At 33.8% G+C, this 16222-nt stretch overlaps 1 protein-coding gene across 1 annotated transcript in view; it reads left to right on the top strand.

Moving 5' to 3' along the window:
* Positions 1-249: 249 nt before the first annotated feature.
* Positions 250-16222, top strand: part of ndrg1a (N-myc downstream regulated 1a) — a 19115-nt gene continuing 3142 nt past the window's right edge. Inside the window, exons 1-15 of the mRNA XM_056480465.1 lie at positions 250-341; positions 4673-4741; positions 5560-5595; positions 10846-10951; positions 11040-11160; positions 11266-11328; positions 11710-11770; positions 11998-12084; positions 12170-12226; positions 12412-12515; positions 12601-12663; positions 12774-12825; positions 14712-14759; positions 15135-15170; positions 15431-15482. Of these exons, the coding sequence (XP_056336440.1) occupies positions 4688-4741; positions 5560-5595; positions 10846-10951; positions 11040-11160; positions 11266-11328; positions 11710-11770; positions 11998-12084; positions 12170-12226; positions 12412-12515; positions 12601-12663; positions 12774-12825; positions 14712-14759; positions 15135-15170; positions 15431-15482 (940 nt within the window). The 5' untranslated portion in view covers positions 250-341; positions 4673-4687. The remainder of the gene's footprint in view (positions 342-4672; positions 4742-5559; positions 5596-10845; positions 10952-11039; positions 11161-11265; positions 11329-11709; positions 11771-11997; positions 12085-12169; positions 12227-12411; positions 12516-12600; positions 12664-12773; positions 12826-14711; positions 14760-15134; positions 15171-15430; positions 15483-16222) is intronic.

Below are 16222 nucleotides of genomic sequence, written 5' to 3'. Positions count from 1 at the left end.
AAACATCCGTTAATAATCCGATATTTTTAATAGTGTACAAATACAGGTGAACACATTCCATGTCTACCTCTGTCTATTCAGCAACAGCCTGTCTAGTCAAGTAATTTTTCCTCAAGTGAACAACACTGTCATCATATCTCATGCAATGCTGTGAAAGGAAGGCATGACTCAATGAATTTGCCCAATAGACGGAGGAGTGGGCAGGACCGGCTATTCACATCTTTATAAAATTGCCTGCTACATCCTGTCGCGAGCAGCACGTAGTCAATAGTCTTGCAACTCTTCAAGAACTTTTCAGCATTGTTGGACTTTGTCGTTTTTATTTTTCGGACAATAAACGGGTAAGTCACAAAAAGCGCCATTTTATATTCAAGACTTATTTACGTCATTTTAGTTTGACCTATTGAGTGTAAAAACCCGCAGTCTATTTGTAAACATATCTGACGTGATATCGAGCAAGATAGTTATTTAACAACTTTAGTAAATATAAAAATAGTAAAAATAACAGGAATTTAATATTAGTTGCTGTTTGTAGGCGAATTATAAAAGCGAAACATTGTTAAAAATGTTAATCGTGTTACGCATGTGCGTATGGTTTCACGTGCGCTTGTCAACAAAGGTGAGCCCAAGTAGGAAGAGAGATGCACGATATCAAACTACTACGAGTGTTTTCACTGCACCCAGCATTTTGCTTGATCTGCCACACGCAGATCAGCTTATAGAGGTCTCATGATAATATGTATCAAGTGTGTTAGATAATGGAGACGTGCAGTGAATGAAACATCTGTATCAAACCAGTCAGTCAGTTAGGTAAGGGTTACAATACACCTGACCTGTCTAAATCAGATGTGCATAATGTTTTTGTCTGACCATATAGATTGAGTTGAAATGCAAATAGATCATTTCAATGCTAAGTACAGGCCAACCTGTTTAGTTTTTCTCAACACAGACAAAAAATATTTAAGAGAACAGAATACTTTGTTAGCTATGCAAGTTTTAAATTTTTTCTAAGGCAATTTAACGTTTTAAGAATAAAATTAGTAATGTATAAATTCATGCATATGTAAATGAACATTAATTGAATTATTATATGAATTCATTTATTTGTGACAGCTATTTTATTTAGGTGGCTTTATACAAGATATCTTGCATAACATTCTGTTGAAGCAGAAAACTCTAACCATACAATAATGACATGAAGGCTAATGTAGAAAATATGTGTGTTAAATGTAAAGTAGAATGGGTTATGGTTGCATGGCTGAAAAATATATAAATGTGAATATATTTTATTCTCTGTTATTGTTTGTAGGTCAACAAGAATTATAGCTTAATAGAGGAATACATATGGGAGCAAGAAGTAGTTATTGATCTAATATGTTTTAAGTTGTTGTTGTTTAAGTCGCTGTGTAAAACATATGCTGGATAAATTGGTGGTTCATTCTGCTGTGGTGACCCCTGATGAATAAAGGCACTAAGCTGAAGGAAAATGAATGAATGATTCTCAAAGGGTTATCACGTTTGTAAATGATTCTAGCACACTTGATACTTGAGTGTCAAGGGACACATTTTAAGACATACTTAATTAAAAACTGATGTCAATGGACAAATTTCAGCAAAAGAAGAAGGAGGAAAGGTTATGGGAAGTGAAACTGCAGCTGCATGATGGATATGTTCCAACATAAACATTATACTTGCTGATATTTACGCAATAGCAACCCAAATAAACCTTTAAATGTGTCCATTAGTTAACGAAAACAAATATATGCACATATTCATAAAAATATCTGAAAGCTGCAATGTTGCTAAATTCATAATCTAGTGTTTGATTTAAGAGATCACGTTTATGATTGTAAGTGGTATCAGAAGCTTGGATTGGAAAGGTGGATAGGTGAATTTGGAGTTTTTCAGGGCATGAGAAGGGCAAGACCTGACCTTATGTCTCTTTGGTTTATATCCTGCTGAGACATTACTGAGCGCCACTCCCAGGTAAAAGATTAATCAGGAAAGGCCATTAGGGCACACGGCTTAAAAACAAGCAGGTGACCTATTTGCCAGATACTATTTTTTGTTGGCTGTACACAAGGCCTGTTTTAGGTATGCCTCAAACTTAAATTTTCTTGGTGAAACAGATTGGATATTTTCTAAACATCAGGAAAATAGTTATGAATTTCTTCCAGTATGTTGTCCATTGTTAACTGCAAGTTTGCAGTATTTTGTCTACTGATTTGTCAGTGCTCATAAGCGTCTATGTCTTATTTATTGTCCTGCATACAGGTAATATTTAAATAAAAGAAAGAACTATTTCATAAAATAAACTATTTGAGCATCCACACCACACAAACATTCATTCATTTTATTTTTAACTTAGTCCCTTTATTAATCAGGGGTCACCACACCGGAATGTGCCGTAAACTTATCCAGCACTTTTTTTATGAAGCGGATGCCTTTTCAACTGCAACCCATCATTTGGAATCACCCATACACGCTCATACACTACGGACAATTTAGCTTGCCTAATTCACCTATAGCGCATGTCTTTGGACTGTGGGGGAAACTGGAGCACCCAGAGGAAACCCACGCCAACACAGGGAGAACATGCAAGCTCCACACAAAAATGCCAACTGACCCAGCCAAGGCTCAAACCAGCGACCTTCTTGCTGTGAGGCGACAACCCCACCCACACAATCATGTTCTGTTTTTTTATAAGCGCACTATAGGTTTGTCATCTGCAACTATAAATGCACACTGTTAAGTCTGTGGAAAGTGAAGGTCTGTTAATGTTCGAAAATAAGAAAATCTTCAGTGTTATTCCTATGATATCTTTAATTAAGCGTTATTATTGTTAGAGTTGTGGTGTGGATCTCTCCTACTGTTTTAAAGAGAATTCCAAAACTCTTGTTATTAGCGACACCGATGGCCATTTAGTGAACTGCAAGCAAGACCTTATTGCTTGTTCGTGAACGTGTGCGCACAAAATGTACAAGAGACTGAATGTGATTCAGCGCCTTAAAATTCATACATTCATTTTCTTTTCGGCTAAGTCCCTTTATTAATCAGGGGTCGCCACGGCGCAATGAACTGCCTACTTATCCAGCATATGTTTTACACAGTGGATGCCCATCTAGCTGTAACCCAGCCTTAAAATATTCATTAGATTGTTTCTTTTTGGTGTTAGTTTAGAAGTAAAAAATGTTACTAATATAATAAAAATGATAGACAAGTAAAATGACAGCAGTAAGAAAAAAAGCAGTTAAGAAAGCATCTGATGTTAGCAATATGGATATGTTTGCAGAAGCTCTGCTAGTCGTTTAGATAGATGCATTTATTATGGTAGTTTGATTATGAAGTATATTTGAGACTACATATCTCTGACAATTTAGCTTTAGCTTCTTTGACTAACACATTGACTTTGCAGTACAGAATGTGTCTTTGGCGTTATCTTGAACACAGCATAATTTTTATGAGTCATTGAAAGGAAGAGAGGCTCTTTAGAGCACATGTAAATGTAACATCCTTTTGATAAAAAAAGTATTATAAAAATCAGTATAAAGACTTCGACAACTTAAGATGTTTATTTATTTTTTTTAAATATCTTTAAAACTATTCACACCTTGGTAATTAAGGGATTATTACGTGAAAATACACACAGCAGGACCTTTAAATGAAAAAGTATTTGTCTTTTATATAATTGAACTTTTATTCTTTATCTTGATCATATAATTTGAATTCAAAGGCTCGAGCTGTTTTCATCTAGAAGAGTCTTGTATTCAGAAGTAATTTGAGCTCTCACATGATCCAGGGCAAGAATTTGTGTAGGGGGCTTCAGTAGAAACCTCAGCAAATGACGGACTGCACAATCACGCTTTTGAACCTCAAAAACTCCTCTTTATAAACCTTTTGGCTGGGTTCCCAGACCTGCTCGTCTGTGAATCAGAAAATCAATCGTTGCTTTTTCACTGGAGCTCGGTACAGGATCACTCCTTGAACCTGGGGGATGATAAGACACAAAGGCCTTCATGCTGGCTTTGGTGTAGATCTGAAAAAATAGCTGGTGTTAAAGGGGTGGAAGGTTTGCTGGAGTCGTGGAAGCAGCTGTGTCTGTGGCTTCCTGTGTGTTGTGTCCAGACCCGATAAAGAGGAAAAGCCTGACATGTGACCTTTAGAAACCTCAGCCAGACAAAGAGCTCGTTCAAGCCCTCACTCCATTTATATGCGCATCGACATTCAAACTCTTGCCTTACCAAATGTATGATCTGCATCATCAAAACACAAAAGAAATGACGATGCAAAAGAGTACAAAACCTAAATACAATGCATTCAAATGCAAGTAATGCAATGTATTGTTTTGGTTTTCTGCAAATCATTATTCTTTTTAGTTTTAAAGACTTTTTGTCATTATTTTTAAATACATCTACATTAATGTAATTGTTGCACAAGAATGGGATTAGAATAAATAAAACTTATGTAAAACGCCTCAAATGATCAAGGGAAACATTTTGTTAGTCTTGTGATTCCACAGTTGTAAACAGCCACTGTCAAAGACTAATTACACCACCATGTAAACACGGAAATGGTAATTTGATGCTTCCTTCTGTGTCCTTGGAGGAAGATTGTGCTAAATTATTAAGGGATAACATTATCGTGGTTGTTTGTCACTTTTTTCTACCTCTAGGTGTCCTCGTTGAGAATGGACGATATCCAGGTTGAGTCGAAGCCTCTGATTGTGGACAAGGATTTGCAGGTATGGGAAAAACTGTTGTCTTATAAAAATGTTCTATATTTATATTAGGGCTGCCCAGTATTGGACAAATCCTTGTGATATTTTGTATCTCTGCAATTATATATTGCGATGTGAATGCAATTTCATCAGATGACTTAAAAGAAATCCCCATTTTACATTGATTGGGGGTGATTTTGTAGGGGAGTGTGTCTTGAATAACACAGAACAGATACATTACAAGCATATACAGTATAGCAAAGTTAAAAGTGTATTATAGTTTTCTGGAGAGTATTCAGGTACTAAATAATCAACACTGCATAGTCTTCATTGTACTGTATATAATGTGATCTTTTTTAAAGTTACCAAACATTATAATTTCTTGTGGCTGAATGGTTTAAACTCTGAAATATTGAAATGTTTACACAGTTACAGGTCTTAAACGGGACAGTTCACCTAAAGATGAAAATGTACTCACTATTTAGTCACCCTTCACTTGTTTCAAAGGTTTAAGAGTTATTAACATATCTTATTTTTGTATTCAGCTTAAAAAAGAAACTAATAAATGTTAAACAAGTGAAGGAGTGAAACAAAAAAAAAGTGAGTAAAGTAAATTTTTTGGAGAACTATCACTTTTAAAAATGGATGCGAATGATAAACACCTACCCCAGTATAGTTAAACTCTGCAATGATTATAATCCCAACTCAACATTGCATGTTCTGCTATGTGACTATTGCGGATGCACACATTGCGATATCAATGTGGAAATGATACATTGTGCAGCCCTAATTTGTATGTTTGTTGAATATCATGTTAACCTACACTTCTTCCTGTGTTTTAGGGGCTGAGGGAGGCTGTCCAGAAATTGGAAATCAAGGCAAGCATATCATGTTTGGATTTTATTTGTTTTTCTGTGAACTGCATTGAAAATCCAATAGTCCCTCCAGAAAGATTTTTTAGGAGAGTGCAGCAGTGTCCTGAGATTTTAATTTAATTTATTATTTTAATTTAATTTTATTGTTTTATTATTTATATTATTTTTATTTTGTTAATGCATGTAAAATAAACATTTATTAATTATATTTATTTTTTTACAATTCAAAATTTATTTGATCTTTTAAAAATCTAATCTAATAGTCTGCTACAAATTATGAATGAAAACATAAATATACACCGATCAAAGATATTTTTGTGGTCGGAAGTGGATATTATATTATATTATATTATATTATATTATATTATATTATATTATATTATATTATATTATATTATATTATATTATATTATATTATATTATATTATATTATATTATATACACTACCTGAAAAAAAGTCTTGTCGCCTATCCAAGTTTTAGAAACGACAAATAATAACATGACTTCTAGTTGATCATTTGGTATCAGATGTGGCTTATGTGAAAGGTGAAGGCCTCTAGATTGCTTATTTTACCTAAAAAATATGATGATGGTATTATGGTGCAGTGGAAAACAAATTAATATTGTGTATGACTCCCATGAGCTTGGAGGACTGCATCCATAAATCTCTGCAATGACTCTAATAACTTATCATCTGTCATCTAAAATGACAAAGAACGCATTTTTGCAAGACTCCCAGAGTTCATCAAGATTCTTTGGATTCATCTTCAATGCCTCCTCCTTCATTTTACCCCACACATGCTCAATAATGTTCATAACTGGTGACTGGGCTGGCCAATCCTGGAGCACCTTGACCTTCTTTGCTCTTAGTAACTTTGATGTGGAGGCTGAAGTATGAGGAGCGCTATCCTGCTGAAGAATATATCCTCTCTTATGGTTTGTAAAGTAATGGCCAGTACAAATGTCTTGAAACCTCAGGCTGTTGATGTTGCCATCCACTCTGCAGATCTCTAGACACCCCATACTGAATGTAACCTCAAACCATGATTTTTCCTTCACCAAACTTGACTGATTTCTGTGAGAATCTTGGGTCTATGCAGGTTTCAATATGTCTTCGGCATTATTTTTGATTATTGGGATGCAGTTCAACAGATGATTCATCTGAAAAATCAACTTTCTGCCACTTTTCCATAAGATCAACTAGAAGTCAAGTTACTATTTGTTGGTCTTACAACTGGCATCGATGACAAGACTTTTGTCAGATAGTGTAGAACTATATTGATATTAAATGACTACAATTTACAAAGGACACTCACTAAAATGTAAAGATGTATACCAGTCCTAATCTAACATATAAAAAACCCTTTTCCTTTAAAACCACTATAAACTAATTGTCATTTTTAAATTCAATAATCCTCTCCATTCAGAAATCTTAACAGTCATTCTTTGTGTGGTCATGATTACAGAAGCACTGATACAGTACAGATCTGCATCCAGCAGACCTCTCGTGCTGATCCTCACACAGATTAAAGTCCTGAAGTTTGCAGGTCATGTGTATAATAAAAGCGTTCAGCCTCTAGGCCAATGACGTGGGCCACCGAGAGACACATGGGCCATCTGCCCGAGGCGCTCACGTAGGGCTCGTCCCGTTTAAAGAGATTAGTGTCAGTGGGGAGACAACATATGTTTGTGTTCAGTCACTATACAAAGCCAAGCACAAGATGTTTGTGTCCTTGTCAGTGCTGAAGATGTTATTTGACTTTCTTTGCATCCCGTGCTTCAACTTGAGGCTAGTTTTTGCAGCGTCAGCTGCTTGATCTTTGACCGTTGTCCTTTCCAAAACTTTTCTCTATGACTGTTGCTGCTTGTTTGTAATTGTTTGTCACTAGTGTTAAATTAACTCCTGGAAAGGTGAATTGAAAGTTAAAGTTCAACCGGTTTGGAGATGATTTATGATTTGGTGGGATTAATGGTTATGAAACTCCTATTTTTTTTTACATTTGGAAAATGTATAGAAATATACACTCTTAATTGAAATGTTTTTTAGTACAGATGTCGTACCGAAATAAAAAGTTTAGGAGTTACTTGCATTTAGATGGGAGAAACTAGTTGCAGATATAGGCCATGATCATGTGCTGAGTTTCTATAGACCATTTCACTGTGGTCATGTCATTGGCCCATGTACATTTCCTGCTTGTTATCAAACTATTTTATAACTGTAAAGAGGCAATTCAGTCATAACTTATTGTTAAAACAGCTATCAAAACATTATTTATTAATATGTGGCTCTTTTTTTGGATTCTCAGAAGCTATAGATATTAAAAATGTAACACAGGAAATGCGTTGGGCCCATTGTTTTTGTTTACGTCTCTCAAAATGGTCTATTTAGCACTGGAAAAATGTATAAAGATATAGAATCTTGCTGGTAATGTTATAGTCATGACGTGGTTTCAAAATAAAAGTTTTAGAGTTGCTAGATTTTAGACTGAAAAGCAATTAGGGGAAATGAATAGTACATATTGGCCACAGTCATGTTCTGAGCTTCTATGTAGCATGCTAACATTAATTTAGAAATACTATTTTATTCCAGATGAGCCAAAAATAAATTTATATTGATTAAATATTGAATAAATAAAGCATTGCTAGCTTTTGACTGAAAAACATTGAAGGGATATGATGGTCTATATAGCGCTGGAAAATGTATAGAAATATAAATATCTTGCTGGAAAGTTATTTTAGTCATGTGTTATCAAAATAAAAGATTTTAGACTAAAAAGCAATTAAGGCAAATGAATAGTACATATTGGCCACAGTCATGTTCTGAGCCTCTATGTAGCATGCTAACATTACTTTGGACATATTATTTTATTTGAGATGAGCTTTCAAAATAAATATTTAGATACTTTTTATATATAATTTAAATACTTTTATTATTGAAAAAATGAATACAATTAATTAACATATTGAATAAATAAAGCATTGCTAGCTTTTGACTGAAAAACAGTGAAGGGATATGATGAATATTAGTAGCACATACTGGCAACGATCTTATGCTGAGTTTCTGTTATTATAGAAATACAGACTCAAAATGTTTCGAAATGTTATTTTATTCAATATCTGGCTCCAAAAATAAAAGGTTTAGGACTTTTAGACTGGAAAGAAAAGTAAAGGCATATTAATAATGTGCTGATAATGATAATGTGCCGAGCTTTTATTTAAAATTGAGGGTTAAAATACAGAAATGCAGACTCTGATTGCAAATGTTGTTTTAGGCACTATGTGCTTCTAAAATAAAAAGTTGCTTGTCGATTAGAAAAATTGAGGAAAATTAGTTTATTGAACACGTTTAATTTCTACTACTCACATTATTGTTAAAATACAACATATATTGAACGCAGACATCATCATTGTAGTTTGGCTTGACTTCTCCAAGTTTCCGATGGCCTAGAGTAGGCTACTCCAAGCATCTGACAGAGGCTGATCCAATTTACGGATGTCATTAACTAGAATTAACTTGTTTTGATCTTGGTGCAAAGAATGCTGGGAGCATGGGGCTTATGTCGCGCGACGACAACAGGAGTATAAAACCCAGCGCACAGATGAATATTAACAAAGTGCGCACACAGGAGCTTTACTTCCAATCGGATCTTACACTCATTCTCATCACTACCACTAATTATTATCAGCAGCCATGGTTCTGGAAGACTCCGATATGGAATTAGTTTTCGAGATTGAAGTTGCTGTGAGTACAGGACTTTGGTTCATGCTTTTTAAGAGTTTTATGGAGCAGTTTTGTTGTTTTTGCATGGGTAAAGTTAATATTGTTGTGTCATCATAATTGGGGATTAATGCTTTGTGAAACGTGGTTGAACATTATGAAATGTTCAAGACAAACAGATTTGATGGACTGTGAGCTTGTGGATTACAGATTCATAAACAAAGTACATTGAGTGATGAAATGTTTGCAAGTTGTACAGTGGTTTATTTGCAGAAAAGTGTTACTGCATTGGAAAAAAACAATAAATAATATACTATTTGGAATTAATATTAAATAATGTAACATTTTTATATCACAATATACATAGGATATATTTTAAAGGAGTTTCCAAAGAAGCAGCATTCACAAGCTGTTGTTAAGATGCGTGCTGTAGTAGTGAATTACAGCAGATGAGATTAATACAGCTAATAATCGTTCAGCAGGTGCTGATCAGCACTTTTATTACCTTGTTGCATGCTGGAACTTCTTTTCAGTAATTTATAATAAATATTTCCAGTATATATTTTAAAACCGTATTGTTTTAAGTTTAAAATTATAAATGCATGGCAAATAAACACTACATATGAAGAGTTCAGATGTAAAAACCTCAAGTGCCATCTGAAATATTCTCCTAAAATGAGCATTTTTCTCAGGTTATTGCATTGCGTTTAATGTGAACATAACTGAACATAAGCATGGGAGGCTGAGAAAAATGCAGATCTTAGGTTAAGCATTTCAGACGCCACTTTTTGCATCTGAACTCTTCATATTATATACGTGTTTTTCAAATTCGTAATTTACTGAAAAAATAAATGTATATATGAACGTGCATGTTTATACATGCATTTATTTAAAGTTTGTTTGTACATATTTAGTCATTATTTCTCCACCAAGTTCTTCTCATTCAGATTATATTCAGTTGAAGTCAGAATTATTAGCCCCCCTGAATTATTAGCCATCGGAGAGATTTTCTTAACACATTTCTAAACATAATAGTTTTAATAACTGATTTATTTTATCTTTGCCGTGATGACAGTAAATCATATTTTTCAAGACACTTCTATACAGCTTAAAGTGACATTTTAAAGGCTTAACTAGGTTAATTAGGTTAACTAGGCAGGCTAGGGTAATTAGGCAAGTTATTGTATAACGATGGTTTGTTCTGTAGACTAAATATATTATTTTAAAAAATATAGCTTAAAGAGGCTAATAATTTTGACCTTAAAATGGCTTTTAAAAAATGTAAAACTTATTTTATTCAAGCTGAAATAAAACAAATAAGACTTCCTCCAGAAGAAGAAATATTATCAGACATACTGTGAAAATTTCCTTGGTCTGTTGAACATCATTTGGAAAATATTTTAAAAAGAAAAAAATTAAAGGGTGGCTAATAATTCTGACTTTAACTGTATATTTATTTATTTATGTATTTATTTTTAACTTTATTGTTGATGTTATTGGGCAGTTTCTTATTTGCTGCATACTGTCTCCTCTAGGAACATGACGTGGAGACGCCGTATGGCAGAATCCACTGTACCATGAAAGGAGTTCCTAAGGCTGACCGGCCCGTCATCCTCACCTTTCACGATATTGGACTGAACCGTAAGCCTTGACACATCACCAGCCATAAAATGTTTTCTTTTTGTATTATCATTAAGCTAAAATTGTATATATAATGCTTCTGCAATAGACAAAAGCTGCTTCGACACCTTGTTCAGCCATGAGGATATGCAGGAGATCATGCAGCACTTTGCTGTTTGTCATGTCGATGCCCCAGGACAGCAAGAAGGAGCCAATACATTCTCCACTGGGTGAGTTACATTACCTATAGTATAAGTTATAATGTAACTTATAACCTATAAGTTATAAGTGTTTATATATAGTGCAGATGAATAATTCTTGACTTTTTACTATAGATATGAGTACCCATCCATGGATCAGCTCTCTGAGACTCTTCCATCAATCCTGAAACATTTTGGGTGAGGTGTTTTTATTTAAATGATCATTATTGAAAGGGATAGTTTACCCCAAAATTAAAATTGTCTCCATTTACTAATGATGAGTGACTTTGTCAACCTGCGTTTCTGTTGAACACAAAAGAAAAACATATGAAGAATGTTGAAAACTGGTAGCTATTGACTTCCATAGTAGGAAAAAATACTATGGAATTCAATGGCTGTCGTCGTCTTTTGTGTTCAACAGAAAAAACTAAGCTCTTAAATATTTGGAAACCACTTGAAGGTGAGAATTTTTACTCAATTAAATGCAAATGTACTCAATTTATGGGTGAACTGTCCCTTTAATACTTTTCGGTTGAATATTTTTGTCTTTATCTAACTGGTTTTCATTAAATATTATAGACTGAAGAGTGTGATCGGCATGGCTATTGGAGCCGGTGCTTACATACTTTCTAAATTTGCTGTGAGTTTCACTTACTTTATTATTATTATTATTATTATTATTATTATTATTATTATTATTAATAAGTGATTTCATGAAGTTTTAATCAAACCAGGATAGAGAGCTAAAGGTGTCCTGTGGATTTTGGCAATAATTTTGGCTAAAGTAGCTGCAGAGAAATGTCTCTCAGCTTGACTCGCAGTTTCTTTTAATAAATAAGGGTTTACCAACACTGCTTTCTTTTCCAGTTGGATTACCCTGCTATGGTGGAAGGCCTCGTGCTAATAAACATCAACCCATGTGCTGAAGGCTGGATGGATTGGGCCGCACACAAAGTGAGTGCCAACTGTTAAACTTCATTGCATTTTTAATGCTTTTGTTTCTGTCACGTTCTGCTAACGTTTTTCACATCAATTACAGATCTCTGGTTGGACTCATGCTATGCCTGACATGATCATCTCTCACTTGTTTGGAAAGGTTGGTCATGTGTAAAGTTCAATCCTATCTAGAACATATTTCCTGTAGATGGTTTTCAAATTGGGTTGTCATCACATTTGGTGCAGTTGCTCTGTCAGCGCTGTTCATTTTAATAAACGTGAACTCTGCTGTCTATCTTATATACTAAATAAATGCTTTTATATATATATTTTTTTTTGTTTCAGGAGGAAATTCAGCAGAACCATGACCTCATTGGCAGGTACCGTCACCACATTGTGAATGAAATGAACCAGTACAATCTGCAGCTCTTTGTCAAGTCATACACCAGGTAAGCACAGCACTACTATCAAACAAGTTTGGTTGAAAAATGAGTTGTTTTAGTATTGATGTTAATGTTTTCATCTACAACACAGCCGAAGAGACCTGGAAATTGAAAGGCCTGTACCTGGTGGCCACATCAATGCCAGAACCCTAAAGTAAGTCCAAAACTAAATCAGAATAAAAAGAAAAATATTCTACACAATGCTGGATGGGTTTCTTTTTGTGTATTATTATTTTGAGTTTGGGTTTGCTGCTGTGTTTTCAGGTGTCCTGCACTACTGGTGGTTGGAGACAGTTCTCCTGCTGTGGATGCTGTGGTGGGTGTTAATTTATGATTATACCAGAATTATTCATTCAATTGAAACCTAAATAAAAGATTATTTAAAAAAGGAAAATAAAATAAATGTTTCTGCATTGTATTGTTTTTTTATTATTTTGAATAATTATGCACAATAATAGTTTATTTTATTACATTTTATTTAATAATTAGGTGACTCAAATATAAATAAAAAAATTTGAATAGGATTTTAAAAAATAAATTTGCACAAAACAGAAAAACAAACAGTCCACAACAACAATACAAAGAAATATACAAACATCTCCAACACAAATTTCCCTTTTGTTGCTTTAACAGAATAGACGCAAAGCTAACAGTATATGCCACATAGCGTCACACAAATGCAAGTGTATGTGTAGGGTGCATACACAACTCCAATACAGTAATAACAAACAAATAAAATAAGTCAATAAAAATGTAAAAGGGAGAATGCCAAAAGATATATGAAGCACATAAAAGCTAACCGTTCAGTGTGTAATAGCAGGAAGGTTCTGTGTACCTTTATTACATGCAAGCCCAGTGTGAAAGGCATTACAAGGTTACAGCGAGGGGGGGGGGAAGGAAAAAAAGTGGAGCAGGGGGACCTTGTATGGGTAAATTACAAATTTAAATATAAATTATTATTGCAATTAAGTATAGAAACCAATTTTAGATGTATCAATCCATTTTTAAGTGTTTTTATTTGCAGAAATCAGGGTTGTTCTAGTTAACAGAAGCAATGAAACTAAATTAATTTGTTACATAACATGATTGTTGACTGAAATAAAATTATAATATTATTAAAATTTAAATAAAATATAAAAACAAATTCAAAATATTATTAAACCTATTGAAATAACACCATATCAAAATACGAACCGAACTAAAGTCACAGCAAATAAAACAATGTTTATTGTATCACATAATTTAGTAAGAAATTAAATCTGTAATATCTTTCTAACTATGTCGCACAAAGTCAGATAATTACAATTAAAATGATTAATATATTGTTTTAAAGATGGCTCTAAATTTTAAAATGATTCGAGAGTCTATTTGCAGAAATCAGGGCTGTTATAGTTAACTAAAGCAATGAAACTAAATTAATTTGTTACATAAAATAATTTTTGACTGAAATTAAATCACGATATTACTAAAATTTAAACAAAATGTAATACTGATTAAAAATATTTTTAAACCTATAGTTGCTCAGAGAAATAACACTATAACAGTACACACTGAACTAAAATCACAGTAAACAAAACCAAATGTTTAAAGGATCACATAGTTTAGTAAAAAGGCATATCTAACGAAAAATTTAATGTGTAATATCTTTCTAACCAAGTCACACAAAGGCATATATCTACAATTAAAATGCTTAATATATAGATTTAAAGATAGCTCGGAATTTTAAAATGATACTAGAGTTTATTTGCAGAAATCAGGGGTTTTGATGCAAAAGCAATGAAACCTTATTAATTTGTCACATAAATAATTGTTCAACAGCTCCTTAACTCTTAAACAACCAGTGGATTATACATGGCTGTAATAACCCAGTGATTATAATGCGTTTGATCTTTACTTTAGCAAAACCTTAATTATATGTTGTTATTATAAACTGATGATCAATCGTCAACATATCATCATCAATAATAAAAATTTCCATCACACTTAATTTAAACCTTTGAGTTTATTTCTTCTGTTAAGAAGAATATGATAAAAAACGTAAAACCTGTAACTGTTGACTTCCATAGTACTAGTTTTTCTTTACTTTGTTCCAAAATATCTTCTTTGGTGGTTGACAGAAGAAAAAGGTTGAGTAAATAGTGTGTAAATATTCATTTTTAATACGGGCTGCATTAATATAGAATATGTCTGGTTTCTGTTCAGGTCGAGTGCAACACAAAGCTGGACCCGACCAAAACCACACTGCTTAAGGTGAGTTTCATTGAATCTGGCAGCTATTTATAGCCCAGCCCACATGGAAAAGTCGGACACTGATAAGATTCCAATGGCTCAGCATTATCTAGTGACTAATTTACCCAGGTAGTGCAGAAGCTGTGGACACCAGCTTGCTTCGGGGCTCAATCCTGACCTCATTTTCCACTGCCCGCCCTCAGGTGGACTAGAAATTAGCTTTATGGCATCCGAAATGACCTATTTATCACCGATAAGTGCTGAGAGCGGTGGAGTTAATGGATCACTGGGTGTTTTAGACACCTGTGTGAATGGCAAAACCAGAAATGAGAAGCTAGCAATGATGCACTAGTGTTCCCCTGCATTTTAATGAACTCTCTTTCTGTCTTTCTTCAGATGGCTGACTGTGGAGGCCTGCCTCAGGTCGACCAGGTGTGTGTTTCTAACATTTATGAACATTTAGATTCCTTTTACGAGTTTGCTCAAGGTGTTGAATGATCATTAGGGATGAAGCAGTGCTAATCTCATTACGGACAGCGTAGGCACACAGTTCTTAGTTTCTAATACTCTGCTTTCCACCTGTTGCTACCAGCTGTTCCACAACATGCGCTTTAAGAAATCTGTTTTCCATTTCAACATGATTAGCTGTTTGTGGACAAATGAACTGATTTCTGGTTTTACTTGTCTTTTAGCCTGGGAAGCTAACAGAGGCTTTCAAGTACTTCATTCAGGGCATGGGCTACAGTAAGTATTTTGCTTAATATGTTGTCTGTTTTAAGCCTTTAAGCCTTGTTTATCGTGTTTTGTCTTAGCTTTTGTGAAATTTAGCGCTAGCACACAATACATTAGGCTTTGCTGCCCTCTAGTGGTGTGGTTTTGGTAGTTTTAAATCTGACTTACCCTGACCTTTTTGTAACACTCACAATGCTTCCAAATTTGTGTACTACTTTTTTTGCAGGTCATTACATAATGAAACAGACATAAATTCATATATTAATACTAAAACCATAGTGTCGCTAATGCACAGCTTCTAATTAAACACTGTTTTACCATTGTATTTCTTAGGGATTGTCAAAATACCTTGAAAAGTATTTTAAAATAAAATACCAAATACCTCTGTTTTTAGGTGTATCAAAATAAACTACAAAATATAGCAGCCACAAATCTATCAAAATAAAATACAGTATTTTTGTCATTTAAAAATACTACAAAATACTTTTACAAGTTAGCATAAACCTTCTTTGCAAACCTTCCATGAATAAGCCTATTCAATCAATCCCTTCACTTTTAATATTTTTTATATATACAAATTTCATACAGGAAACCCAGTTCAATGCAGATAATAAGTTAGAATATAAAGAGAATATAATACTATATCTGTTGATAATGTTTTCACCCATTGTGTGGCCAGTAAAATCAACATAATCTCTGTACAGAATCAGTTTTATTGCCAAGTGTGCTTCACACACACAAGGAATTTGTTT

The sequence above is a fragment of the Danio aesculapii genome, chromosome 19 (assembly GCF_903798145.1).
Source record: "Danio aesculapii chromosome 19, fDanAes4.1, whole genome shotgun sequence".
Lineage (NCBI taxonomy): Eukaryota > Metazoa > Chordata > Actinopteri > Cypriniformes > Danionidae > Danio > Danio aesculapii.
The sequence above is the reverse complement of the archived record's forward strand: the minus strand, read 5'-3'. Positions and strand labels throughout refer to the sequence as shown.